Genomic DNA, 27,485 nt, shown 5'->3' with positions numbered 1-27,485 from the left:
CAGAGTAACAGCTGTTGACCTTATTAAAAGCCAACAATTGTATGTTTCTGGTGGTGATCTATGGTATCTGATAACTGTCAATGTTAAAGGTGATAGGTCAATTTTTTGGAGTAATTAGGTCAAGGTTACTGTAAAATAGAGACTGGGAAATAAGGCTTAACGTTAGAGCAAGAAACAGTCACCGTGTTATTCTGGAAGCTTTTGAGTCACAGAAATGCTATTTGTTTAAAGTATAGGAAAATTAACCTGGAGATGAAGAAATCTCAAATCCTTCACCCTGAAGACTTCATTCTCTGAGATTGTTGTAACCTCCAACCCTGTGGTAGTGATTTGTGTTGTCTAGGAGAAACAGATTCTGCTATTCTCATCATAATTATTAGTGTGTCTGTGATATTGAACTCTAAGGTAGGACATAAGTAAACTGTTTAACTTAAAATATACTGGTATTCTGAATGATATTTAGAAGATGTGATTACTATCAACAGTATCCTTTAAACCCGGAATATTTGAACTTGAAAAGCAAGATGTAGTGAGTGTCTGATGGCATTGGGGGAAAAGGTAAAACAAACTGAGAATAGAGGACTTTTCAAGTGTGGTTTATTTTGTAAGATGTTTTAGTTTTGTAAAAGTTTACGAACTTAAGGAGAATTATATGGGATCTTGCTGAACAGTGTACAAACTTCAGGATTGGTTCGTTTATATTTCAAATGCCACGCATACGTTGCTATGGTGATTTACACAAATCTGGTAAATGTAGGTTTTTTGGCACTTCCTGGGATATGTAGTACATCAACGCCACCTTTGTGGGTATCTATCGAAACTGCTCACAATTTTTCAGATAAATATTACATTTCACATTCATCTTATTAAGTTTCAGCATGATTTATTGTTCCTTAAAGAAACTCTTCTCTATCAGTCATGCATGTGGTTGATGATGGAATAAACTTAATGGTCAGATAGATACAAATGTCTTTTTATTATATGTGTTGTCTCTGCAATAGTGATAACAAGTTCAAATCTGAACATACAGAATTAAGATTTATCATGAAAAGGCAATAATGTTTTTTTTAAATATTTAATTAAATAATGCTTGTTATGTAATGGATTGAAATATACATTACAACAAACAAGATATTGACATCTGAAAGTGATCCAGGCTCTCACCCAAAACATGCTTGTAAAAGCCAGAAGTCACTCTCCTCAGCACATAAGTATTGATTTCAGCATACAAAAACCTTTCTTACATTTTAAAGAAAACAAGCGTTAAAAAGCATTTGGGGAATTTAAAACTACATGAAAAAGATTTAAATTTTTGAAATATTGAATAAGCTGACAGCACTTAGAGTGAGCTCTGTAAGTTGGTTATCTGAGGATCTGTATGGGGGACCCCTTGTTTTATCATGTAGACAGAGGCAGAAACATGCTCTGGAGTAGAGAGGTTGGGGGTACCTCCTATCAATACAACTCATCACAGCAGACTACTTACTGCATAACATCATACCCTCAAATTGGCAGATGTTCTCAAAGGTTTTTCTGTATATTATGGCTTCAGCAGTTTTTTCATCAAACTTTGTTGGCCTTTGGTTCTTCTTCTTGGTTTAAAGGTACATTTGATATATCATAATGGTTTTTTCCTTAGTTTTAAGAGGTTCATATTCAACAAAAAATTTGAAGGCCATATTTTATTTAATCTACAGGGAGAGTTTGTTATTTTGTAAAGTGTACATCAGGGGGAAGTCATTATTTTATCATGCTCATCTGCAGAATTGTATAGAATGATGAAATTAACAAGTTTAAGTCAGACTTCTGATACACAGTTCTGTTGTTGTTGTTGTTTTTGTTGTTTGTGATACATGTTGTGTAGATCAGATATTGGAAAGACAGATTTGTTGTTAACTCCATTCCTATCTGCTTTTTGTTTTAGTCTCGGAGGCTGCATTACCAGCAAAAACAACCAACAATAATGTCGTGATTAATTTCACAGATACAATTTTGCAGATATTTATAACAAAAAGTTTCATTCGTATTTTCTCAGTACACTTAAGTGTTTTGGCGTATGTGTGTATGAACTGAAATATCTTCTGCTGTAAATCCCAATGGATGTAGTAGATAGAAATTTTATCTTGAATATGGAAATCAACACTTAGGTTTGTTATGTGTAAACTGAGGGTATATTCCTACTGATTCTACTGACTACCCTCTGTTATTGATAGAATGCCAATAGATTGTATCAGACACTGATTTCTTATCAGGGCAGATATTTTTATGATCATCAGAATAAATTGTGCCGATATTTGCAGATTTAGTATATGGTGCTTCTGAAGGAGTTCGGATCGTATGGCTGCAAAATCCTGCTGGGAGATATTTTTTCTGCAAGTTTTGAAGTTAAATGGCTTGCTGAAGCCAAGAAGCAGAAGCAGGACTAAGCCTTAATGTTCTGTTGGTGTCCAGATTATTGTATATATAGAAGTTGATAGATTGTAGTTTGCAAGGAAGTGTTGATTTTTAGGGGTGATATTCAGAGTCTGGTTTTCTGCATTATGAGGGAAAATCTTGTTTCAGAAAGTCTAGATACTAAAATGAATGAATTTGATAAATAAATGATTAGATTATAAGATTATGATCAGGAGAGTAAGAACACAATGCAGAACAATACTGAATTAACAGAACAACTTTTGGGAAAGTTAAAATTGGGTTGGCAAGACATTGGGAGAAGGTGGGGGAGATTATTGTCATAAAGTGTTATTTTAGGATAAAAAATATCAAATAACAACAAATCAGGAAGGTGGGAGTGAAAAATTTCAGATGTGAAGACTCCACCAAAACCATGTTGAGCCCAGATGTAGCCATTCTTCAAACAGACACATAAGCTAGATGTATTCTTCTTCATAAAAAAGTCTTTCATCTCGCTGTAAGAATTTTAATAGGAACACGAGTTACGACTATTTGAGGAGAGGAGGTAATAGTTCTGAAACCACCATTTCTTTTTCCTTATTCCTTCCCCCTACTCCTGCTACCAAATCACGGTGCTTGACAGGTGATGGAAGGGATTAACAAGCCCCTAAATTCTGCCCTGTAGGACCAACAGAGCCTGGGGGCCTGGTAATGCTAAGTGGGGTGTAGAATGTCCTGGAACACTGCTCCCAGAACCATTTATTTAATAACATAAACATTTGTACATCATTAAATACCACCCAACCTGATCCCCGACACTACCAAAACAAACTCCAGTGTAAACAGTAGGATGGGGAGGGGTCATCACTCTGGACCCTTCAGGCACTGAAGTCTCTCATAGTACTCGGCTTTCCTTCCCGGTACTGCTCATGTAATCTAGATCTTAGACTATGTATGATTCAGTATGACTTACAGAAAGATGCAGTAGGAACAGCTTTGAATTTCTTACTATCAAAAGATAATCTTATGACCAAAGTATAGCTGCCATTTTTGTCCTAAGCTGTATGTTATCAATGCAAAGACGAAAATGAATATTAAAACTAAGATTGTTATAAGACAGTGAAACCATTGCTCCATGAAATACTTTGTTACATGATTATTGTGATCTGGTGTTTATCTGTCAAAAAGTTATACTACATCATAACCAAGTTATACTACATCATAACCAATCTGTATCTATTGCTCAATGGAAATGCTTATTGCCCCACAATAAGTCCATCACTTACTTGATAATTCAATTTAATGGACTTATTGCAGAATATTACCAGACAAAAGATGTCATTTCCTGACAGTCTTTAATTTTGTTGATGGTGTCAGTGATTGGTTGGAGATTCGTGGTAAATAATTCCAGCGTTATTTCATGTTTTGTTGCAGCTCTGTTAGATGTGACCTTATTTTATAAATATACATCATTTGCACTTTTGTTGAGAAGTTTCAAAAGATGGAGGTATGATAACTAAAATTAGAAACATAATGAAGAGATTTGCTGGGTGTAGATGTGGGATGCTGATTTCCTGAGCCCCAGGTACAGGGTCAAATGTTACAGAATACCAATGAATATTCCAAGATGCTGTTTACAAAATTGACTTATCTTAATCACCAAGATCCACATAGCATTTTTTGATTTACGTTAATTACCAAATGTACTTTACAGACCCACCCTCACAGAAGTTGATACATTGATTTGACAAATTGGCGAAAGATTGATGGAACAAACTTTTTATCACACTTCGGAAAATATTGAAAGTTTTGGGCCAAAACACATTTACACGTACAATACAGAGAGCAGTGCACGGTATAATGTTCTTAAATTTAGCACAATCTCATGAAGTGTGGCCAAAACGTGGGGTTGAATGATAACATTTCAGGGAGGCATTTCAGCAAGTACACAGAAAATCGTGGTGTAATAGCGATAACATACAGACAGATCGACAAGCTGGGAGAAGTCTTGTTGCATTACACAACTTATTGAGATTGAAAAGTATTTATTTAGTAACTGTTGTAGATGAAGAGGAAGTGTTATGAACTTTGAAGTAAAATCTTCTCTCTCTCAAAATCCTTTATTTTACTATGTCATTTATGTGGTGATGAACTTTCAGCATTCGTAATTGGCATAGAAGATTGACCTCTTTTCTAAAAATAAAAGCTGTCATTGTTACAAAGAATTGATTTAAACTAATTTCATGTCCAAACTGACCAAATGAAATAATTATTGGCCATTTTGGCAAAATAGAAGAATTTGGATGATGTCTTTTGTCCTTAATGATAGAATTTTGATGTTATGAAAAAAGCAATTTGAAAGTAAAGAGGCTGGATTACTATATACTATACTGATAACATCAGCGACAGGTGCATTGTCTATTTCTTCACCCTATTATGAGAGCAGGTGTTGCAGCTATTTTTCCCTCTGGTATTAAAAGCTCTGGATGAAGGTTTCAGTTCTATGCAGGTGTTATGGAATTTTATCAAACCAGTTGTGAAGGATTGTTTATCAACTGTGGGCTGCTTTTCATCAGAAAAAGACAAACAGTTTTAATGGAGTGTTGAAAGATTGCAGGAAATATAAAACAGGAGACGTAGCTTGAGGATGTTACTGAAATTTACTCAGTTGTAGGTAACTGGTACCATTTGTTTCTAAAATACGATTTACTTTGATATTTTCTGTATATTCATTTTGAGAAATTTCTAATTTGTAGACAGAATTAGGATGTAAATACACCTGGAAGCTCCCCCATTATCATTGATAAAATTTTGGCGTATGTTAAGGTTATTTGGGATTGAAATTTTATGTTCATTTAACTGTTGTTAAAGCCTAAGTGACAGACATATGTTTTGAGTGATTCAGGTTAAAATATATGATATGAACCAGAAACTATTTCTTGTAAGCTTGTGAATTTTTGTTTTCTCTCAGTTTCTTGTCAAATTCTACTAAAAAAAAAATTCAAATTAAGCATGCCTACAGCACAATTTAGTTTGTGACCTTAGTGGACTTAAATCAAAAACTTTTAAAAGAGAGACTGACAATTTTAAGGCCAACAGCCAAATAAAAAACAAAATTGTTTCTATTTCAATGAATAAAGATATTGAAATCGTGACAAAAGACTAAAAATAAGTGAAATCTTTGAAGGCAAACTTCCAAAGAAGCCTCCTTTAGATATGCTTTCTATTTTAGGTGACATGCTCATGCAGCATTTTTATGCAAAAACAAAAATAAACATCCTCGCTAATTTTAGCTATTTCTACATGTTCCGGCAAAATTCCAAGTAATGCACACGAGTTAGCAATGTTATCTCGGAATATTTCTTCATGTTGGTAACATACCCTTAGTAAAATACAAGTTGTGATATACCACTCAGAGAGAACTCTCAGTTGAGTGTCAGACTAGCGAGCCAGAGGTTCCGGCTTCGAATCCTAGCAGATTGGAATAAATAATGACCTCTGTTACAGTAACACAAATTGAATATAATTATTATATCACAAACAAAATTAGGTATGATATGTTTATGGCTACGCTGTCACCTTCGTCTGACAAATAACTAGTGTGACCCAAGATAGCAATGTTTGTTGTTTACAATTGTACTGAAACCTTGTGATCTGCTTCCAAAGAATTAGCGTAAAGATACTTTCGAAAATTGTACAAAAGACACGCTAATGTGAATAGCACCTTTCAATACAAATTTAGACATTGGTTGATTGGATAGAAGGGGTCAGTCAGTACTGAAGTAGCAACAGTGCCAAGTTTAGATGAAATGTGTTGTTTGGGCTGTAAGACTTGATAAGATACTTCAGTGAATTAATCTATCAACTCCATTAGTTTCACAGTTAGCTCATCCTTTGTTTAATTAAACATCTGTTTAATCCATCATACAGTTTAAAATGTGCGAGAATTTCAGGAATTTCTTGGTAATATTTTTGTCTGCCAAAGTCATGAAATACAAGTAATGAATGTTGGAATCGTAGTGTTGCAACTTTTTAAAGTTCAAGGTCAGTTTTTGAAGATCTGGTTATTTAGGAGGTCAAGGTAAAATGAAGAATCAAGTAAGTGCACAAAGTCGTGGTTATATTTGGGAACGTCATTCGAGAGGTCATGGTGACTTTTTGAGGTTATGTAATTCAGGAATCAAAATGATTTTTTTCGGAGCTGAATGGATGTTGTAATAACTGGAATAACTGGAGATGGCTACAGATTACTTGATACTGGTCTCAAGGTTTTCATGTCGTTAGTGAAAATAAGGTCACTTGGACTTTACTCGTTGCTATGGATATGCACATAAACAATGGATGTAAACGGTGACAATTAAAACCTGCCAGGAATATAGATGGAACATTGCTGAAAAATTCTTTTTGCTTGATGGTGATTTATTTTTGTGTAGATTAGTTGATATTAGTTTTTTTTTAATTTGTTTTTTAATTCCTGAAGTGATTTCTTGAATATTTGATGTTTTCCAGTAATTTCACCCACCATTCTCATTTCCTAAACCCATCTCCCCCCAACTTTTTGAAGTGTGCATGTTTCCCATCCTTTGAATGTATCTGAAGTGGCAAAATAAATAATGAGTTTAATCCTTGTTGACATGTTTGTGATGGGTTATATTATGATCCAGTTAAAACCAGTTATTTTTTAAAAGATTAAAAAAAAAGAAAAAAAGAAAGAAAAATTGTTTTGCTTACACATGCTTTAGATATCTCATTACAAAGCGTTGAGAGGTTTTTTTTTCTTTTTTCAAGAAAAATGTATAGTGGGTACAATTTGTATTATAGAATTTTATTTTAAGGAGACATCAAAATCTGAGGCAAAATTAATAAATATTAAGAAATTAAAAGTGAAAAAACTTTGTAATGTATTGTACAATATTGAATATTTACAATGGAAATATAAAAAGATTACAATATTGAAAATTTGGACAAAATATTTTTGGACGTATGAAATTGTCTTTGGTGTAATATCAAAAAGCATTGTTATGAGATAGCAAAGCATTTAACCTCACCTGCATGTTGTGCATGTCTCTGTAAACTTACGGAGATCTGTTTGCGTGTTTCCCTCTAGGCTGTAGAACCTGACGACTATGAAGAATATCTCCAGCAACAGCAGCAGGTAAGGTCTAAACATCGGCAAAACTCTCCACCAATCACGTCTGTTTTATACATACAAGTCTTCTGCGTTAAAACTTTTGTCGATAATGTCACCCTATGAAATTTAATGTTTGTTTCATATAAAATACTATGAAGTTTCTAAATTTCCTGCTAATATTTTTGTTTTGTTTAATATATATATTTATAAATAGTTATTTTGCAAATGATGTTTTTACGGTCATCTGTATATCTTATCGTTGGGTGGTGAAGCGGAAAAAGAAAAAAGAAATTTCTCTCCCATTGTCAATTAAACAGTATTTACTTTTTGGTAGTGTTTTCATAATTTAACATAATGACTTGTATGTATTTAACTGAACACGTGTCAATGCTGATGTCACAGAGAGCATGAATAGAATATATTGTTAGGGTATGGCATAGCTATAGAATATGTATGGCATAGCAATAGAATATATATATATATATAGATCTATATATAGTTTGTTTATGTCGCAATTAATGATACTAAGTCACTAGATTTACTTGTATCTAATTTTAGGATAAAACGCTGCTAGATTTAATTGTCTAATTTGACCATGCTAGTTCGAAGAAATGTACTTAGATATCTAATTTTGAATGATATTTCGATCGACCAAGGTCAAGGTTGTAATATTCAGTGTAAAGCTTATTAATTTAATATTTAAGATTTTAAAGACAAACTTACAAGAAGCTATGTAGATAACTAACCAACATTGGCTGGTAGTGTTTGTAGATTACCAAATAGTGGCCACAACATTTTAATTGTAGAACACTGTGTGCATATATACGCTATGGTATAGTGTTTGGCTCTAAAGTAGAATACAAGTCGCTGAAATAAGTTGCTTGCACGACAAAATATAAATTTTCACTCAAAGAACTGATACAAATGTAAACCTTACAGTGTTGGTAAATGAAAATTTGACTTGGTAAACGTTGAAGTCAAATTAACATGGATTCATATAGTGCATTATTCATAATTGCTTCCTGAAATATCACACGTATGTTTGCATGAAATTTGACTAGAATACATGGAATGCTGTTTGCTTATTTGGGCTTTTTTGTCCAGTCACTAAGTCTGCGGTTGAGTCTGGTAGACAAGGTTACATAACTGCATTGATCACATGTGTGCATTGTGTAAATTAACTAACTTTGAAAAAAAGTTAATACCAAATACCTTGTTGTAATTGATTTGCATGCTCACTGATTGTCAATGACAGTATGTGTGTTTTGACAAGTGTACATGAATATTAATGTACCTTAACCTTAAGCCGAAGTCAAAGTTCATTTTTTAGGAGGTTAAAAATTTTTGAATTTCAATCAGTTCTGACAAAGCTGTGCTTATGTCAGGTTGAACAAATAATGATTATTTACCTTGTTAGGGTAGCAAATCGAAAATGATTTTAGTTTGAATCAGTGTCACCATGGTAACTATTGTGGTGACTTTCACCGTTAGACACAGACTATAAACATACAGTCACTATGTTGATCGTTACTGCTATGGTAGCAATTTTTGAGAGCGAAAATTTGGAATCTGATTATGTTGACAAAATAGGATACATTGATAGCAGTTGCTATGGTTACATGATCCACTGTTTGTTGACAATAGTAAAATGATCGTGCTTCGTTGACAGGTTGGTGCGGTAGAAGAGCAGCTTTTGAGCGCAGATACCGTAGATAACGTTCAAGCATCTCTTCCGTGTCAAGGTCTTTTCCAGCCCGTAGATTTCTGTATCCCCGTAGGACCGATCTTCAATTTTGTAGACGGTAAGTTGTCACAGTGATGTAATATTATGGCATATGAAAATTAAGTTTAACCCAGTGTATTTTCATACTCCAGTTCATACATGTAGTTTTCAGTGAAATTTTTGAATTTTAAAATATTCGTGTTGGAGAATCGATATATGCAATGTCCCTTTTTGTTGTTTACAGCGTATGTTATAATGCCATCGGGAGAAAAGGCCTACCCAAAGATCGAGGACAACAAGGATGGCACTGTCACAGTTAGGTACCAACCTACGGATACTGGACTTCATGAACTTCATGTCAACTACAACAGTGTGCCCATATCTGGTAAGACTGATTTCACTGGACAAGTGTTACAAGATTATATTAAGTTATTTTTTTTGTTAATTTATTGGTTGAGAAAATATTCTGATGTATCAGTTATTTTCTCGGAAGAAAAAAAATATTGATTTTGTCCAGGTTTTTTTTGAGACTGCTTAAAAGAAAAAGATATCTGATTGTTTAAGAGAAGTCAAATGTAAGAAAAGCTGTAAATGAGTTAAGTCTTTGTTTGTGTAAATAGATTATGTAATATTTTCTTATCGATAATTCTGATGAAAGAATAATGATGTAATGGGTTGTTATCATTACACCGAAAAACATGGTTTGGGTCATTTAGCTTAAATCCAATATAAGGTTCAGCAATGTTGAATATTTTCAACAGTGGTTAAGCCATTACATACTGTTTACTTGTTAACGCACACTAAAATCATCTGCAGCTGTCAGTGGATGAAATGATGTGTAGAAAACGAGATATATCTGTTCAAAATTAGCTCAAGGATGTTTCTGTGAGACTTTTTCTGTATTTCCAAAACATTTCTGGCCTATGAGACGCCTCCGTTGGCAGCAGGTTTGGTAGGTAGTACATGTATGGCCTCTCATTACGCCAAATGATGTAACATTTCTTGCAATCAGCTAATCGGGTCTTGATTGAATTTGAAAGAAATGGTATTTCCTGGAGGCCAACGATTGCTCAGACTTGTCAGGAGATCTTTAACAGTAATTGGAAATGTCAATTTTAAACAAATGCAGTATGGTTAATGTTCATGTCATATCAAAATCAACCCTTATCAAACATATCCTGCTTTGTAATTTCTGGTATGTAGTGCAGGTTCAACTGGGTATTTAACGGCATGTCTTCTGAAGGTAAAGATGGCTTTTAAAACATGTTTGTTATATAGGAGTCGATGGATTTATTTTATAAGATACAGGGGAGAGTTTGTTTTGGCTGTTTTTGAAGGAAGTGTGGGGGCTCCTGATGGTAATAGTATGGAAAAGTGGGATGGCATTTCCTGGTCTCCCCTTCCTTCTTATAAAGTTAGCAGATGTATATTGTGGATCCCGGACTCTTTGATGTTAATATATAGCAGACATTGTTCTCAATTTGTAATAAAAGTTCCTAACTTTATGGAATTGACAGCTTTACCTGTTTAATCCTCTTTAATAGACATGTTTATTACTGTAACAAATATACAGAGTTGTCCTTAAATGTGGCCTAAAATAAGTGCTGAATATTTTATAATGTGTGGGTGGCCAAGAAATCTAATTGGTTAAGGTATATATAGGATTTATCTTCCTCCTTGTGTTGGTCATGTCAACAAACAAGCAATAGTCATTGTCATCCACGCCCCTATGTTTAAAAGTTGCCGTCATCAAACTGCACTGCAAAATCAGCCTGCCCCCTCCCTCCCTTCTCCTTTTTTTAACTTATACAAACAGTTTTCAACAAATTGTTATTTACAATCACATGTCAATTTCTAATTTAGTGACCGGGCTATTTTCTACTTATCCAGGAAGTCCGTTCCAGTTCCACGTAGATGCAGTAAACAGTGGTCATGTGACTGCCTATGGTCCTGGCCTGTGTCATGGAGTGGTTAACGAACCTGCAGAGTTCACCATAGTAACCAAGGATGCTGGTGCAGGTATGTCATATCAAACATTACACAAACTTGTAACCAAGGATACTGGTGCAGGTACATTGTATGTCATATCAAACATTACAAAGACCTTTAACCAAGGATACTGGTGCAGGTATGTCATATCAAACATTACACCAACTTGTAACCAAGGATACTGGTGCAGGTATGTCATATCAAACATTACACCAACTTGTAACCAAGGATACTGGTGCAGGTGTGTCTTGTAATAGAACATGATATAAAAACAAAATGAAAATGAAATGGAGTGAATGGTTACTATTGGGGAAATATGAATAAAGCAGCTTCGGTAGTCGTGTGTTAGAAGGTTTAAAGTTAGTACCATTTCAGAGGTTATTTTATGGCTGAGCCAACTTCTTATCCATTGTTGTAACCTCAAGGATTATTAGAAATGAGGTTTTAACATGTGCACTGTATTACCTTTAGAAAACTGCAGTTATCTTCTCCTAGTCTCTCATCACCATGGTTACAGTAACAGAGGTGTACTGCGTGATTTCTCCTTCAGATATGGAGGGGGAGGGGGGGTGCGGTTTTTCATTTATTGGTAAATGTTTTTTCTGTTTATCTCGGTGGACACTAAAAGTTTTGACAGAAGTGTGGTAAACTTTTCACACAGTATGTCTGTAATCTAGCTCAAGTGTTAAATTCGTGAGGAGAGACGTGATAAGAAACGAATCCACTGGCATTTTACTTGTGGTTCTCGTGTAAATTCATCAGATTAAAGATTTAGGTTACGTAGTGGATTATAAACTTCTCCCTGGAAATGAAAGCCACATGATTTCCATTTTACACAATTTTTACCTATTGGCTCAAACATATAGTCATTTTGTGATAGCAACAATTTTAATACCCTTAGCCTTAATGTCTTAGTGTTTTCATTTTATAGAAATTTTTTGTCAAAAATGGATATCAATTACACAAAATGTTTCTAGTTAGATCAGGGATGTAGTTTGTATAATATAGCATACACCCTTAAGTCTTCTTGATTCTGTAAGGAACCGCCTTTTGTATCTTTTATCTCGTTCAGGAAATAATTCTACATTATGATTATCATCATTTCAGGTTTTGTTCTATACATAGCCTATGCTAATGAACGTTATCTTTGTTAGCCCAAGTTTTCATTCAAATCCTTGCATTTCATTTTCCGTATCAAGAAAGGCAATCTGCATGAGATAATGTTATGAGTTTACAATTTCTGACTTCTGGGCAATTTACCAGAAGTCTTAATAGGTTGGTGAACCCATTGATGTAGAGTTTTATAATGAACCTTCTATTATACAATGCTAATGGGTTTTGGAAGGGGGGAAGGGGAGGGAAAGGGGGTCTGATGATCGGTATATCAAAACTTTTCTGCAATAAAAAAAACAGGAACGGAAAACAGTATATTGGATATTTATATCTGAAATGACTGAAGTAACAGTTTGAACAGTGCAACTTCACATTGTATATCAAAATAGAGGGTGGCAACATGGTTGATGGAATGGATATTTTATTAGAACAGAGGGTGGCAACATGGTTGATGGAATTGATATTACACTAGAACAGAGGGTGGCAACATGGTTGATGGAATTGATATTATGTTAGAACAGAGGGTGGCAACATAGTTGATGGAATGGATATTATACTAGAACAGAGGGTGGCAACATGGTTGATGGAATTGATATTATGTTAGAACAGAGGGTGGCAACATGGTTGATGGAATGGATATTATGTTAGAACAGAGGGTGGCAACATGGTTGATGGAATAGACATTAACGTAGGATGGAATTTTATTAAGTTTTCACAAAGATATGCCTAAAATAAAACTGGAAATTTCAATGAACACTGGAATTGATGATAACTAAGACTAATGTAGGTTGATAGATAAAGGTTCCCTCTAGAAAGGGAAGTGAAAATGATAAAAGATTCCTGTAGTTGTCATAACAGTCTGTGGTCTCATGACAATCAAACATTGGGGTATACTGCTTTACCTTGTCCATTCCTGTCCAGCCCTATAACACACCATAATGCTGCATCATTTTCAGTGATGTTTAAATATATTTTCTTTAAGTTTGGAAAAGTGTTTACTACAGGGTAGAGTGTTTACCTAAAGGTAGAGTAATTACCTCAGAGGAGAGTGTTTACCTCAAGGTAGAGTGTTTACCTCAAGGTAGAGTGTTTACCTCAGGGTAGAGTAATTACCTCAGAGTAGAGTGTTTACCTCAGGGTAGAGTGTTTACCTCAGGGTAGAGTGTTTACTTCAGGGTAGATTGATTACTTCAGGGTAGAGTAATTACCTCAGGGTAGAGTGTTTACCTCAGGGTAGAGTGTTTATTTCAGGGTAGAGTGTTTACCTCAGGGTAGAGTGTTTACCTCAGGGTAGAGTGTTACCTCAGGGTAGAGTGTTTACTTCAGGGTAGATTGATTACTTCAGGGTAGAGTAATTACCTCAGGGTAGAGTAATTACCTCAGGGTAGAATTTTTACCTCAGGGTAGAGTAATTACCTCAGGGTAGAATTTTTACCTCAGGGTAGAGTAATTACCTCAGGGTAGAATTTTTACCTCAGGGTAGAGTGTTTACTTCAGGGTAGAGTAATTACCTCAGGGTAGAATTTTTACCTCAGGGTAGAGTGTTACCTCAGGGTAGAGTGTTTACTTCAGGGTAGATTGATTACTTCAGGGTAGAGTAATTACCTCAGGGTAGAGTGTTTACCTCAGGGTAGAGTAATTACCTCAGGGTAGAGTAATTACCTCAGGGTAGAATTTTTACCTCAGGGTAGAATTTTTACCTCAGGGTAGAGTAATTACCTCAGGGTAGAATTTTTATCTCAGGGTAGAGTGTTACCTCAGGGTAGAGTGTTTACTTCAGGGTAGATTGATTACTTCAGGGTAGAGTAATTACCTCAGGGTAGAGTGTTTACCTCAGGGTAGAGTAATTACCTCAGGGTAGAGTAATTACCTCAGGGTAGAGTAATTACCTCAGGGTAGAGTAATTACCTCAGGGTAGAGTAATTACCTCAGGGTAGAATTTTTACCTCAGGGTAGAGTGTTTATTTCAGGATAAAAGCAACAAATTTGTTTTTTCCATCTTACAGATTATCTCTTGACCCAAATAGCTGTTCTTACTTCAGAAAATTGTACAGTGGAATCAGGTTAATTTAGTTTTTGGAAATAGATAAGTGAAAACCTACATACATGTGTATTAACCCACAGAAGATATGAAGGAACTAGTTTGGAGATATACTTTGTAAAGAAAACATACCTTCCAGCCAACAAATAAGAGTTTTTGTGAAGTTAGCCAAATGATACTGATTACAAATGTCCATGGGGCAAGGATATTTCTGGGTGTATGCTGCTGGCTATTTTGTTATATACAGTAATGTACAGTGGCTGTCTAAGTTAGATCTGTCTGAAGTTCTGGACTACACTATGATCTGATGGTGGGAATGCATGCCTGGATGGTTTTGTAGTGAATATTTTCCTGTGTTGTATACTTTCCATGGATTTTTTTAATACTCTAAGGTATTCATGCAAAATTTTGATAAATTTCTTTGTAATTCTCTGTTAGAAAGACTCTTGTTTACTCAATATGATTTTAAATGATAAAAAAGCATTTTGAAGATATTGATCACATCTGATATTCTTTGTATCAAACTTGATCATTTCTATGTTTGTTTTACAGGTGGTCTGTCCCTGGCCATTGAAGGTCCATCCAAGACTGAGATTAAATGCCAGGATAACGGAAATGGCACTTGCACAGTATCTTACATACCAACAGCCCCTGGGGAGTATAACATTACCTGTAAATTCGCAGATCAACACATCTCTGGTTCGCCTTTCACCGCCAAAATCACTCGTAAGTGATTAAAACTTATAATCTTATATGTTGCTTAATTGTAAAATGAAATATTTAGTTTCAATGCAGTAAGAGAAAGTTAAGAACTTACTCACATACTAATTATTGTTTTTGTTCCTTTTACGATACTGGTGTAAAAACCTGTTTTATCGGATATAAGATTTTATCAAAATGTATAACCAATTTCATTTGATTGGATTTTTCAGCCTCTACTGAGGTGAAGAAACGTGCCCAGATCGGTCGTAGTAGTGAGGTATCACTCAAGGTCACTGAATCTGATATTGGTAGTCTGATGGCCACTATTAGAACGCCATCGGGCAACGAGGAACCCTGCCTGCTCAAACGTTTAGCCAATGGTCACTTAGGTAAATATTGAATCCAATCTTAACAGTCCAATTGTCCAATGATAATGGTCACTTTTTAGAGCTATGGACTTCCATATAAGGAAGAATATAATAAAAGCTCAGTGACTATATATGGGTCATTGTGATATGCAAAAAGTATTAATTGGACCAAAAGATTTTAACACATTGATTTCTTCGAAAAATTGTTTTGGAAAGTTCATTTGAATTAGTATTTTCCTCTGTTTTCAGGAATCTCGTTTACTCCCCATGAAGTTGGAGAGCATTTAGTCAATGTATTTAGGAATGGAACACACATCACTGGCAGCCCCTTCAAAATCTACGTGGGCGAGAGTGAACTCGGAAATGCCAGCAAGGTCCGCGTCAGTGGTCCAGGCCTGCAGACAGGAATGGCCAATGAAATTAATGAATTCACTGTGGATACTAGGGATGCAGGTGAGTAGTTTATCTCATCAAATCTGGTTTTACATTTACAATATTATTTTTTGCTATTTTTTATGTTATGGCAAAACGATTGTTGCTAAGGTTACAGTCCTGAATGTCATGTTTTATTGTCGTTAGGTCACTATTGTCATTCTATTATCATAAAATTTGTTGCAAGGTTACAATAATCCTTGTCATATATATCTGTTGCTAGGCTACGGTGGTCTGAGTCTGTCCATTGAAGGCCCCAGCAAGGCTGACATTGAATGTCTGGACAATGAAGATGGAAGTTGTCGTGTAACTTACAAACCAACTGAGCCTGGAAATTATGTCATTAACATCAAATTCGCCGACGAGCAAGTGCCAGGTAAATGTTAATTGTTGAAAGATTCTAACTAAACACTGTGACATTTTCGATTGTCTTTGATCATCCGCTAGGTTTTTTTTTCTAAACAGACGATTTTATGCTGAAATCTAAGTGACAGGTTATCATTTCAGTTATCGTCAAGGCCAATTAGTGAACTTGTAATAAAAACTTGAAACCACGTTTTCAAGACTATTTACCGTTCCAGAGCATATCAAAGTGCCTACTGTTATTTGAAATAAGAAAGTGCACCCGAACCCTTTGCTTAATTTCAGTCATCCAACGGTAAATTTATTTTCCACGTGTCTTGTAATGTAAAAAGTATTTGCAGATTTTCACAATTGCTGAATACCCTATTAATTCATTATTAGTTTATCTACAGATTGTGATAGGGTGATAAAATCACTGCGTAATGTTCAGGTACGGCATACCAGATGTTAGAAATGGTTATATCTTCAGCTAGACTCCTATGTAGACGCAAACAAAGTTAAAGTATTTTTCATTTCCCTATTTCAGGATAGTTATTGTGTGAAACATCCAATCAGTTTTGATTAAGTATGAAGATGTAAAGATATATTTTCAAGAATGTTTAGTGCCATGATTATTTCTTCCATGAACAGAGATTTTGAAATTTTTTCTGAGATGAGACAGACAGCTAAGATATTTATATTAATAAACACATCGGTCGTCTGCCAAGTCACTAGTCAGATATATCAGGGATTTGATCATCAAAGTGATCTTTGTGTTGATTAAGGATGTTAAAGTCATGGGTGTCACAAATTAAATCCCTTCACCCCCGTCAAATTTTTTTTTTATATACTGAAAATCTTAACATTTCAAAAAGAAAAAACTTTTTCAGTGGCCTCTGAACTCGTCAAATGAGAAAATGAAAATTAAAAACACCAGCAGTGGTTCATTGGAATTGGATGTAAAATATAGCATTTTAAATACATCTGCTCAAAAATATATGTGCTTTGTTTTTGTTTTGTTTTGATGTTGATGTTGCTCATCAGATTAGTGGAGAAAAACCTCTTATTAAGTGCAAGAAAACTTGCCAAAAAAGATTTGGGGGGGGGGGGGGGGAGTGGGGGGAAATGAAAATACTGGGATGTTGTTGAAAAAGTATTTGGTTGAATTTAGGAGAGACACAATGGAAATATTGAGAAGTTTTTGTTAATTTAGAGGAAATATGGAGTTCTTTATTGATATAAATCTTCAACTGGTGATGGGGGTTGTACTAAGATTGGTATCAGCTTGTTTAGTGGAGGGAGGAATAGTCTGGCTGTAGTCAGTTTTATACTTATGTCATAGAAACACACCAGGGGGCGCTTATCTTAAAAATGTAGTTCAGGACTTAATTTATTCTGACATTTTATTGGTTGCTGTTGGTGTAATTTTTTATCTCTGTAGGGGAGGAGGCTATAGAATAGAAATATTGGAGATGGGTTATTGTTACTATGATGCTTAAAAGAATATACTTTCATGTACATGTGATTTTTACATAAACATTGAGATCTACTTCTAATATATCAAATAAAGGTCTATTTAGCATTGAACCATTGCAGCAATTATTTGATCTTCCAAATATCTAGCTCATATCAGATGGGGAAGGCGTGGCAGAAATCATTATCTCTTAGAACTGAATATTTCTGTTTCTTGTTCCAAACATCTGTAAACATGATTTGTTTTGAGTATGTTCCAGTAACATTTTTGTGTGTCTAACTATGAACAGATTTTGTACCAACAAAGAAGCTTTTAGTTATTATGTACAAACTGAATTGTGAAATCTATAAATTTTCTTAGCCGATAAAAAACGATCAAACACACATGGAGACGTCGCCCCCCCCCCTTCCTCCCCCTCCCCTATATAGGTTATGATCACTACATTATAATTGGTAGATATATCTGTTGACAGTTAAGTTGTTTGTTTGTTTTATGTTCATATCATTAAGGTAGTTCAAACATATATTTCTATATTTCTTAAACAAAAAAATGGCTACCAGATTCGTCAGAATGGAAAAATTTCATCTCCGAGTGATAAGTATACAGCAGTAGAGAGGAATCATTGACTGAAATATTAAACAATGACCAATGTTACAAAAGAAAAAGCTGGATCGAATGAAACTACAACAAAACTTTTTGATTTTGTTTGAACAGGAAGTCCATACACAGTGAAGATTGGGGGAGAGTCTTCTTCCAGAATTACAGAGAGGATCACACGCCACAGAGAGGCTGCAGATATCACTCATATTGGCAGTCAGTGTGAACTCAGTCTTAAAATCCCCGGTAAGGATTTAATCTCACCTGTGTAACTCTGATCTAACATTTCAGTAATGCTGTCATATGGTAACTCTTGCCAATTCTGTCAAACAACATGATGAATTAGATAATAAGATAACTGTAGATTAGACGACTAATTTAATTAACTAATAACCTGCATTTTTATTACTGTTTTGCGACTAATTACCTGTATTTCAGGTCAAGATGTTTCTTAATTAGTTGTCTAATTAATTAACCAGGCTCTTCAATATTTACTCTTAATTTGCTGACAGACAAGTTAACAATATATTTTTTTCACTTGCATGCTGTTATTAATGATTAAAACATAAAAATCTTAATTAATGAAGTGATTTCATAAATTTCACAAATGTCTAATTGAAGTAAAATTTTAAAAATTCCAAAAACTCCTGATATTTCCTGTGAAAGTCGGCTTTTTGTTCATGACGAATGTGGTTTAATTTGGTTTGCCATTTCATCTTAATCACAACTGAGATGTTCTGAAATTTAAATTCTAAGATTTCACAGTTTTCTGTTTGAAGATAGGCTCTTCAACAGTTTGTGTTTTTTGATGATAGACACTTAGCAAAATGTTGGTATTGTGAAACAAACATTCCTGAAATTTTGGCAGATATCCATGCTTCCTCTGGCTGTGAAAAAAGAAGAAAAAACGCTACATAAATACTGTCTAGTGCACATGTTTAGGGGAAGTAGTTTCTTAGTGTGCCATAAAGTTTCATTAATCACCAATTAAAGATCCATTAAAGATCAATTAAAACATTTTTGTATATACCCCATTAAAATTCCGTTAAGTCATGTGTAGTAAAGGATGTTGTATATTTAATAGCAGATGTGTGTTTAAATTTGTAATGGTATGGCTTGTCCAATTACTTACTCATTTGATGTTTAAAAACTTGAAAGTTTGTAAATACAATCAGTCTTTTATGAATGAAGTTTACATCATTTTCATTCATTAAAAACACATTCTCTGTTAGCACCATCCACTCTTCAAATCTTTGTGAAGTCATGTTAGCAGGTTTGTATGTAAAACTGCCAGGTTAAGTTTAATGGGTTTTATTTTCTTGGTTTTACAGTCTCCTTGCATCAAGTGTTTTGCTTTCAGATATTGCTAAAATATTTCAAAAATGGGGTTGAGGCGATACTGTTTGTTGTTAGGAGCAGTATATATATAACTATCTCGAGTTGCATCTTTTTCATCACTGTTCTGTGTAAGCACGACCAGGGTACAACTTCTCTGTATATCTGAAGTCGCTTTTCCATGAATCTAATGTGAATGTAAGATCGCATATCAGGTATATTATCAACATCAACCAACCTGAAAAATTTTATTTTAAGTACACTCAATCTAAAAATAACTTTAAATGTATTTATAACCGCATGTGAATACATTTGGGAGATAACAGGAGGGAGCTCGATGGATGTTTTTACATTGATGTTTGCATGGTTACATTAAAGGATTTTGGTATATAGAAAGATTCAGTGATAAATCATAACATTAGTTTTAGTTCCAATAGCATTGAAGAATTTTGTCGGAAAAATCTTCCAGGTCTGAAGACGTTACTATTAATAACTTTGAAAATACCATTTTCCTAAGGAAATCTTGACTTTTATTAAACCATGGTAACCACCCACCCTCTTTCAAGTTTGAATTTCCTCATTAACGTGATGTTGATACCAAGGAATGGAGAACAAGATTATTTGGTTACTATGGAAACATTTAGCCGTAAACAGGGACACTTGTGTTTCATACATCACCTGTCAGACATTTACAGTTGTAGGCACTGTTAGAATGATAAATAGTTTGTAAAATAATTGAGTGTGTTGTTTGTGATGGAGAAGATTTTGGAGGCAGTTGGTGGATGGGAAGTAAGTAGACTTCGGCTATCAAACACACAACGCACAGGAAATACTCTCACATTAATGCTAGCAGTTGGCACTGAAACAAAGCTAAACGTAACACAATTATTCACTTTTCCAAGCAAAAATTCTGTCTGCTTCAAAACTTTCCTTATTCACGATGAACATTATATTCAAGAAGGACCACTTGATTAAACACCATGTTGCAAAATTTTATTGTAATCAAGGTTGTTGTTTTCATTTGTTTCACATATTTCCCGATATTTTTGTGACCATGACAGCTGTATTACATTTTTTGTGACCATAGCCACTGATCCAAATTTGTTGTACTTGGTAACTATAGCAACTGTTTAAAACTGTTGCGACTGTTTCATATTCTTTGTTACAATGAACACCTGTGTGTTGTAATTAGTACTACAAGTTTGCTGTTTTATTGTAGTTCAATACTTAGCCAAAATTGGTGCCTTTCGGATATTAGAAACTCATGTTTCCAAAGGTAGGGTAGTCATGAAGGTGAAGAACTTAAGGCCTTGTTATTGTTGTTGTAAATTTGAATCCCTCCTCCTCCCGAAACCTTCTCTGAGTCCCCTTTCTGGTAACCCCACAATACGTGTATATTGTCCACCAAACAGCCGATGTGGTGACAATTTCATCTGGAAAAATTAATGATTGAAAGGTTGTGTTACACCTATGTGTTTTTGTTTGTCAACAAGTCCTGCTTGGATTTGACCCCAGCTTGGATTTAACCTTACCTGATAAAAGATAAAAAAATCTGATATTAAAAAAGTACTGAAGATTTGTTTTTGGGAAACTTCCTCTAAAACATTTCAGACTGCAAACTTAATATCTTCAACAGCTAAAATTCTTAGCAGCAATTTCATGAATTTGTTTCAATCTTAAAATTAGCAAAAGTAGATCATGCATGAAGGATAGTTCATTTACAGTAAATATTCCCTTCAATTTGTATTATTACTTTTACTCTAAGGTTGTCAACTTTTATGAACTATGACCTGTGATTTCTGATCTTTTGACCCAAATAACCTTTCTGATCAGAACTTTTGATTCTTATGTCAGCATGGATCTGTTGACCTATGACCTTTTGACTTGTGACTTTTCCAACATAAGTTTTCTGTAGGAATTCACTATGTTCCAAAGAAATGTGCTGTTTTATTAAATTCTTAGCAAAATTAGCATGTATGATTTGACCTATCATGAGTTCTGAATTAATTTTTTTTTACCATCAGCTGTTCATGTGATTGGTATTGCACAAAACAGCCAGAAAAATCAGCATGATCCTGTTTTAAGCTTTTTTTTCTCAGTGTTCATTTTTTCTCAATTTTTTTAACATGCTGTGATTGATCTTCAGTAAAACTTCATTTGCTTGGATATCATTTATTATATAATTAACTATAGTATTCTAATCATTTTTCATATGTATTGTTTGGAGTCAACTTATAAATTGTATGCAAATGTGTGCATTCTAATTACAACTGGTATGTATTATACGGTGGCTGTTTTTCTATTTGTAAACGGAGTACTGCGACTCATAAAATTAACAAATTTCTGTATTATTGAATTTTTCACGGAAATGGATGGAAAATGAAAATATTAACAAAACGTCATTATACCAGCAAACAAGAATTACATTGGATCAACGTCTGAATTTGTTTACATTTGTAGGGACAAGTCCTTTTGATATGACAGCGTCGGTAACCAGTCCAACAGGTGTTACAGAGTTGTGTGACATCATTAGTTTAGATGACAGCCACTATAGTATTAAATTTGTTCCAAAGGAAATGGGAGTACACACCGTTTGTGTGAAACACAAGGATATGCATATTCCAGGTACAGTTTTGCCCATTTGTCATCAAGGTACCCCTTTAACACAAATGATCAACTTACTTCATTAAAGCTTTATCTTTGTCATCTTCATTAATTCCAGTTGTTGTTTTTATTGTATCATTTCTCTCCCCTTATCAGAAATATTACCAATTTACCATAGTTATCTCCCCTTTATCAATAATGATAATTATAATAATGATTTCCTTTATTGTAAGTCATTCCTCATTTATTCCCCTTTTCAGAAATACTCCCAGTTCACCATAGTTATCTCCCCTTTATCATTTATTGATCTTGAGCACAGATGGGAGTCAGTTTGTTCATACAAGGAAGGTTTACCCGATTGCATGATATGGCAGTGTCGTTGCTGAGCTAAAAGCATGCTTGCTTTCTGTTACAGGTAGTCCATTTGAGTTTACAGTAGGTCCTATTGCTGGTGGAGGTTCTCACAAGGTGCACGCTGCTGGTCCTGGTCTGGAGAAGGGGGAAATCAACCAACCATGTAAGTGTTTCATTATATTATAAAGGACTGATACTCATTAAGTTAATATTTTCATGTAATGACCTGTTACACGTTACAGTTGAAAGACTCCAGGACGATTGTATAGAGCTGGATGAACCTCTTGCATTTCGGTCCGAGTCGCACATTTTCGGATTATAATATTGTGATCTCAGTTTGTATATCAATGAAAACTTGTAAATGATTTGTAGCATATCTTCTGGACGATTTTTTACTATTAATGGATACTAATTTGACCAACCTTGACATTCAGGTGAGTTTAACATCTACACACGTGAGGCTGGAGCTGGCGGTTTGTCAATTGCTGTAGAAGGACCTTCTAAGGCTGAGCTTGACTTTGATGATCGTAAGGACGGCTCATGTGGTGTCAGCTACACAGTGACAGAGCCTGGAGAGTACATGGTTTCCATCAAGTTTAATGATGAACACATACCCCAGTCACCATACAGAGTCTACGTCACCCCAAGCATAGGCGATGCCCGCAAGCTGTCCGTGTCCGCACTCCAGTCAAAGGGACAAGGAGTATGTTATCAGAATTCATTTCACATTTATAAAAAAAAAAAAAAGTTCCATTTTTTATTTCTCATTTATTGGCAAAATCTCAATTTTCTATTTGGAGAAGTAAGTGTTTGATAAGCTATGGAAGAAAAATTGCTGGCATGAAGAAACAGTTTTGTCAGAGTTGTCAAAACAAGATAATGTTAATTTGATGGACATTATTCCTCCTATGACTCTTGTTGTCGCAAGAATATACAAAAAGTTTTTATTGGTCTTCAGCTTGAAAGATAATATTTTTCGTATTTTATTTATGTTGATAACCAAAGCAAATATTTTAGGTAGGTCAACTTTTGTGACAAAACAATCTTGATGTGTGCCAAGAACAACATTTTAAAGATAGCTTGTTGTTTCAGTTCTTTTTTAACTATTCTGTGTTACAGATTGGCAAGCCATGCTCATTCGTAGTTCACTTCAATGGTGCCCAACCAGGCAAGATCAAGGCAATGGTTCTGACCCCCTCTGGTGCTGAGGAGGAGGGCTTTATCCAGGAAATTGATGAGGGTAAGTTCACAATCAAAACAAAAAGGAAGATTTTCGTCGCACAACATTATATTTTTTTGTGAGAACCCTATAGCAACCAAAGATTATCATTAATACTGAAATTCATAAATTTCAGATCTTTTATGAGTAGCAATGGTAAATTTTATGGCTGCGTTCTAGAAAACAGTGCCCAGCATGTACCCATGATGTACTTGCGGCTGTTAAATTGAATTGTGTAGTTGATGAAGGTAAAAAGAATTTTTGACAAGTGATTTGTGTGAAGTGTTTATACTTTAGTGTATGTAGCCATAGAAAATACAATATTTTTTGTTTACAATAGGTGAATATGCTGTTCGGTTCATCCCAAGAGAAAATGGTCCCCACATGGTGTTTGTCAGCTATGACGGATGTCAGATCCCAGAGAGCCCATTCCGTATCATGATTGGAAAGATTGATGCCGATCCAGGCATGGTAAACGTATCAGGAGATGGACTTAGGATGGGAACAACTGGTAGGTTTTGTCTGAAAACCAAGTTATCCTAAAACTCATCTCACAATAAGTTTTAGAAATTCTGTACAAAGAGTCAGCCTCTTGATGTAAATAATGACTGATTCATCTGTTACTTTTTCTAAATTTTACATAATCCAAGGGAGGCTATTGATCACAGGATTATATCTACCAACCAGGTGTGATTACAACATATTACAATTAAGTCACGATATCTTTGTGTATTTGATAGATTGCAGATTTCTTCTTAGTTTTGACCTCATTTTCTTGTTGGTTATTCTTACAGGTGAGCCAGCCAAATTCTTCGTGAATACGTGTAACGCTGGAAGTGGAGCTTTGGCTGTGACAGTTGAAGGACCCTCCAAGGTCAAACTCGAGTGTAAGGAAACAGAGGAGGGTTATGAGTTCACATACAAACCCACCGCCCCTGGAGATTACCTTATCTCTATCCGATATGCTGGTTCTTACGTCGCCGGTAGTCCATTTAAGGCAAAAATTACAGGTCAGTACTGAATACCAAAGTTCCTAGGTGATAAAACCTGGACCATATTTCCGTGGAGATTCGTAATGCATGTGCACAGAAACTCGCTGGAACACCATTTATTATCAGGGCTCGTTGTCTTCCCTTTTGATTGATAACATTCAACAATTTTTCATTGCTTCTTTACAGGAGTTACTTGATCTTATTTGCTTTTCCTGTTCAGAGGTCAAAGGTCATCATTACTATCAGTAGAAATTGGAATAAAAAGAATAGATAAAGGATATATCTGAAGGTTACTGATTAATATTTACAATGACATGATGAAGCATGATTGGCTGAAATCAAGTGAGATGTCACCTGATGGTAGGTCAAGGCCATCAGGTTAAAGGTCAATATCAAATTTGACAAATTTTGATGCCAGATATTTTGTTGACATGATGATGGCTGACCTATTTTTATGTTGCTATATTTAGGACAAGGAAAGGCATCAAGCATGCAGGAGTTGTCAACGTGCCTTGTGGAAACCGTCACAAAGACAAGCATTATGAGCAGATTCACCAACCTTCCCAAATTTCAGTCAGAGGCTGCGAATGTCACATGTGAGGGTAATGGAATGAAGAAAGCTTTCCGTGGCAAACAGTCCACATTCACCGTCGACACAACGATGGCTGGTACGTATAATGGCATGGTCCATGTCCTTTTTTAATCTTACCACAAAAAAAAAAAAATCATTTTCTGTATGAGATTTTTTTTTTTTTTTCAAATTTATTTTATGGTTAATATTCATATTTGTTTGAACATTGAAATTTTTTATCAGAAACATCTATTTAGTGCAGTTATGTTTCCAAGTATAGGAGTACTTATCTATTTAGGAAATTTGATTTATATCGTCTTAATATACATACATATTAAAAATGATGATAAAGTATCACGTCAAATCTATGATGTTTTTATCAAGTTATAAGTGTCATTATCGGTTGATTGCAGGTGTCAACATCTTGTATGTGGGTATGGTTGGACCGAAGGGGCCTTGCGAGGAATTGTGTGTAAAACACCAGGGCAGTGGCGTCTACAAAATTAACTACATCGTCAAGGAAATGGGAGAGTATATGTTAGTCGTCAAGTGGGGACCGGATCACATCCCAGGCAGTCCCTTCTGTGTCAAGGTCAACTAGTAACAAGGTCATCTAGAAGGAAATCATTAAAAAAATGATTGTGCTTATGACATTAAAAATATATGTCAGAGTATAATGACATTTTGCTTACAACATTGAAAATAATGTTTATTTGCTTAAAAAAAAAGTCATAAATTGTATATATGGTAAAAGTGCTGAGATGACGAGCAGTTGATGTTTTTAATCAAGAAATGTTGGAAAGGAATTGCAGTGATTTTCGTGAAGCAGATATAGACCTATTGTTAACCATAGCCAAAACAAGCTGCATAGAAAAATATGTTTGTGTGGAGTTCTGTTGTTGAATATTTCTACCAAACATGTATCTCTATTGCCAGCCTCAGCATTTAGATATTTTAGATTTTGAAGTGCAATAATATGCTTTACACAATTTGGATTAAACATCTGAATGCCAAAAAAAAATAGATGTTTTCTCCAGGAAATATGCTCATTGAACAAATAATGTGTGCTTATGTATGAAATATCAGTGAGGAGAAAAGTTCCTCCCCTCTTGGACCACATAGACCTTTCAAGATCACAAGATGGAATTGTCAACTGTAGAAATTAAGGGGGAACAGGTTCCTTGTTGATTTATGATACTATCCAACATGATACAACATTGTACAACATCATACTGAGGGTTGACATTCGGAATATTGTTGAACAATAGTGCAACACTTTCTCTTGCCATAGTACAATTTCTCTGTATAAATATCTGCATCATTAGTTGATATGTGTTGTTATTGCTAGAAATAACCAATTTAATTGTAGATTTTTATTAAAGCTTTTTGAGAGATTTTATTATGAAGTTTAAATACTGTTCTTTTGTCCAGTACATTTACAAATGGTGCTTTGTTTAGTTGGTGAAGAATGTGGACTTTCTTCCAATTATGAGAAGTGAGGGTGTAGAAAATATTTTGACTTTGTGGAATAATTTGATCGAGCAGAAATGTACAAAAAAAAAAATTAATGTGGTAAGTTTAGAATCATTAAGTTACCATAGCAAGTTTTATATTTTCTAAATATTGGCTGATCAATGTCACAAAAAAGGTGTTTGTTAATTTGAACTCTTCTCATGACACATGTCTTGTAACTAGTAAAATACACATCTCTATAGTTTTATTCTCTTGGATTGCGAGAGAGAAAATTGGTTGTATAGCTATCAGTTCTAACTATTTAATCTTGTGTTTGAAATCTTATATTATAGACCTTCGCAGAAGGGTATTATTATCAATAAATTATATTATATGCGAATGAATGATGAAGTACGAAATAAAGATTTGACTTTGCTTTTCGAAGTGGACTTTTTTGCTTGATATATATAATGACTATGCACAAACTGTTTTTATTAGAAATAACTACTACTTGTATACAACCATATAAACATGGTTTTATGTATATAAATATATATATATATATTTACACAATCTCAATCCTGATACTTTATATTAAATATTTTACAGATATTTTTTTTTTAAGTTTACATATATAGAAGAGGAATGTTAC

At 34.5% G+C, this 27,485-nt stretch overlaps 1 protein-coding gene across 3 annotated transcripts in view; it reads left to right on the top strand.

The window, feature by feature from the left end:
• LOC132559974 (filamin-B-like) overlaps window positions 1-27,268 on the top strand; it is a 113,038-nt gene extending 85,770 nt beyond the window's left edge. For 2 of the 3 annotated variants that reach the window (XM_060224619.1, XM_060224618.1), the window contains 17 exons: window positions 9,195-9,327; window positions 9,493-9,633; window positions 11,139-11,267; window positions 14,944-15,117; window positions 15,324-15,482; window positions 15,711-15,914; window positions 16,117-16,269; window positions 18,424-18,552; window positions 20,861-20,917; window positions 22,102-22,266; window positions 22,661-22,762; window positions 23,034-23,302; window positions 23,719-23,839; window positions 24,159-24,329; window positions 24,613-24,828; window positions 25,281-25,478; window positions 25,795-27,268. In XM_060224619.1, the coding sequence (XP_060080602.1) occupies window positions 9,195-9,327; window positions 9,493-9,633; window positions 11,139-11,267; window positions 14,944-15,117; window positions 15,324-15,482; window positions 15,711-15,914; window positions 16,117-16,269; window positions 18,424-18,552; window positions 20,861-20,917; window positions 22,102-22,266; window positions 22,661-22,762; window positions 23,034-23,302; window positions 23,719-23,839; window positions 24,159-24,329; window positions 24,613-24,828; window positions 25,281-25,478; window positions 25,795-25,982 (2,709 nt within the window). In that variant the 3' untranslated portion in view covers window positions 25,983-27,268. The remainder of the gene's footprint in view (window positions 1-9,194; window positions 9,328-9,492; window positions 9,634-11,138; window positions 11,268-14,943; window positions 15,118-15,323; window positions 15,483-15,710; window positions 15,915-16,116; window positions 16,270-18,423; window positions 18,553-20,860; window positions 20,918-22,101; window positions 22,267-22,660; window positions 22,763-23,033; window positions 23,303-23,718; window positions 23,840-24,158; window positions 24,330-24,612; window positions 24,829-25,280; window positions 25,479-25,794) is intronic. The other variant, XM_060224620.1, reaches the window with a different exon arrangement.
• Window positions 27,269-27,485: the final 217 nt, after the last annotated feature.

The sequence above is a fragment of the Ylistrum balloti genome, unplaced genomic scaffold (assembly GCF_031769215.1).
Source record: "Ylistrum balloti isolate Yb309-2 unplaced genomic scaffold, AGI_CSIRO_Ybal_v1 Utg371000, whole genome shotgun sequence".
NCBI lineage: Eukaryota > Metazoa > Mollusca > Bivalvia > Pectinida > Pectinidae > Ylistrum > Ylistrum balloti.
The sequence above is the reverse complement of the archived record's forward strand: the minus strand, read 5'-3'. Positions and strand labels throughout refer to the sequence as shown.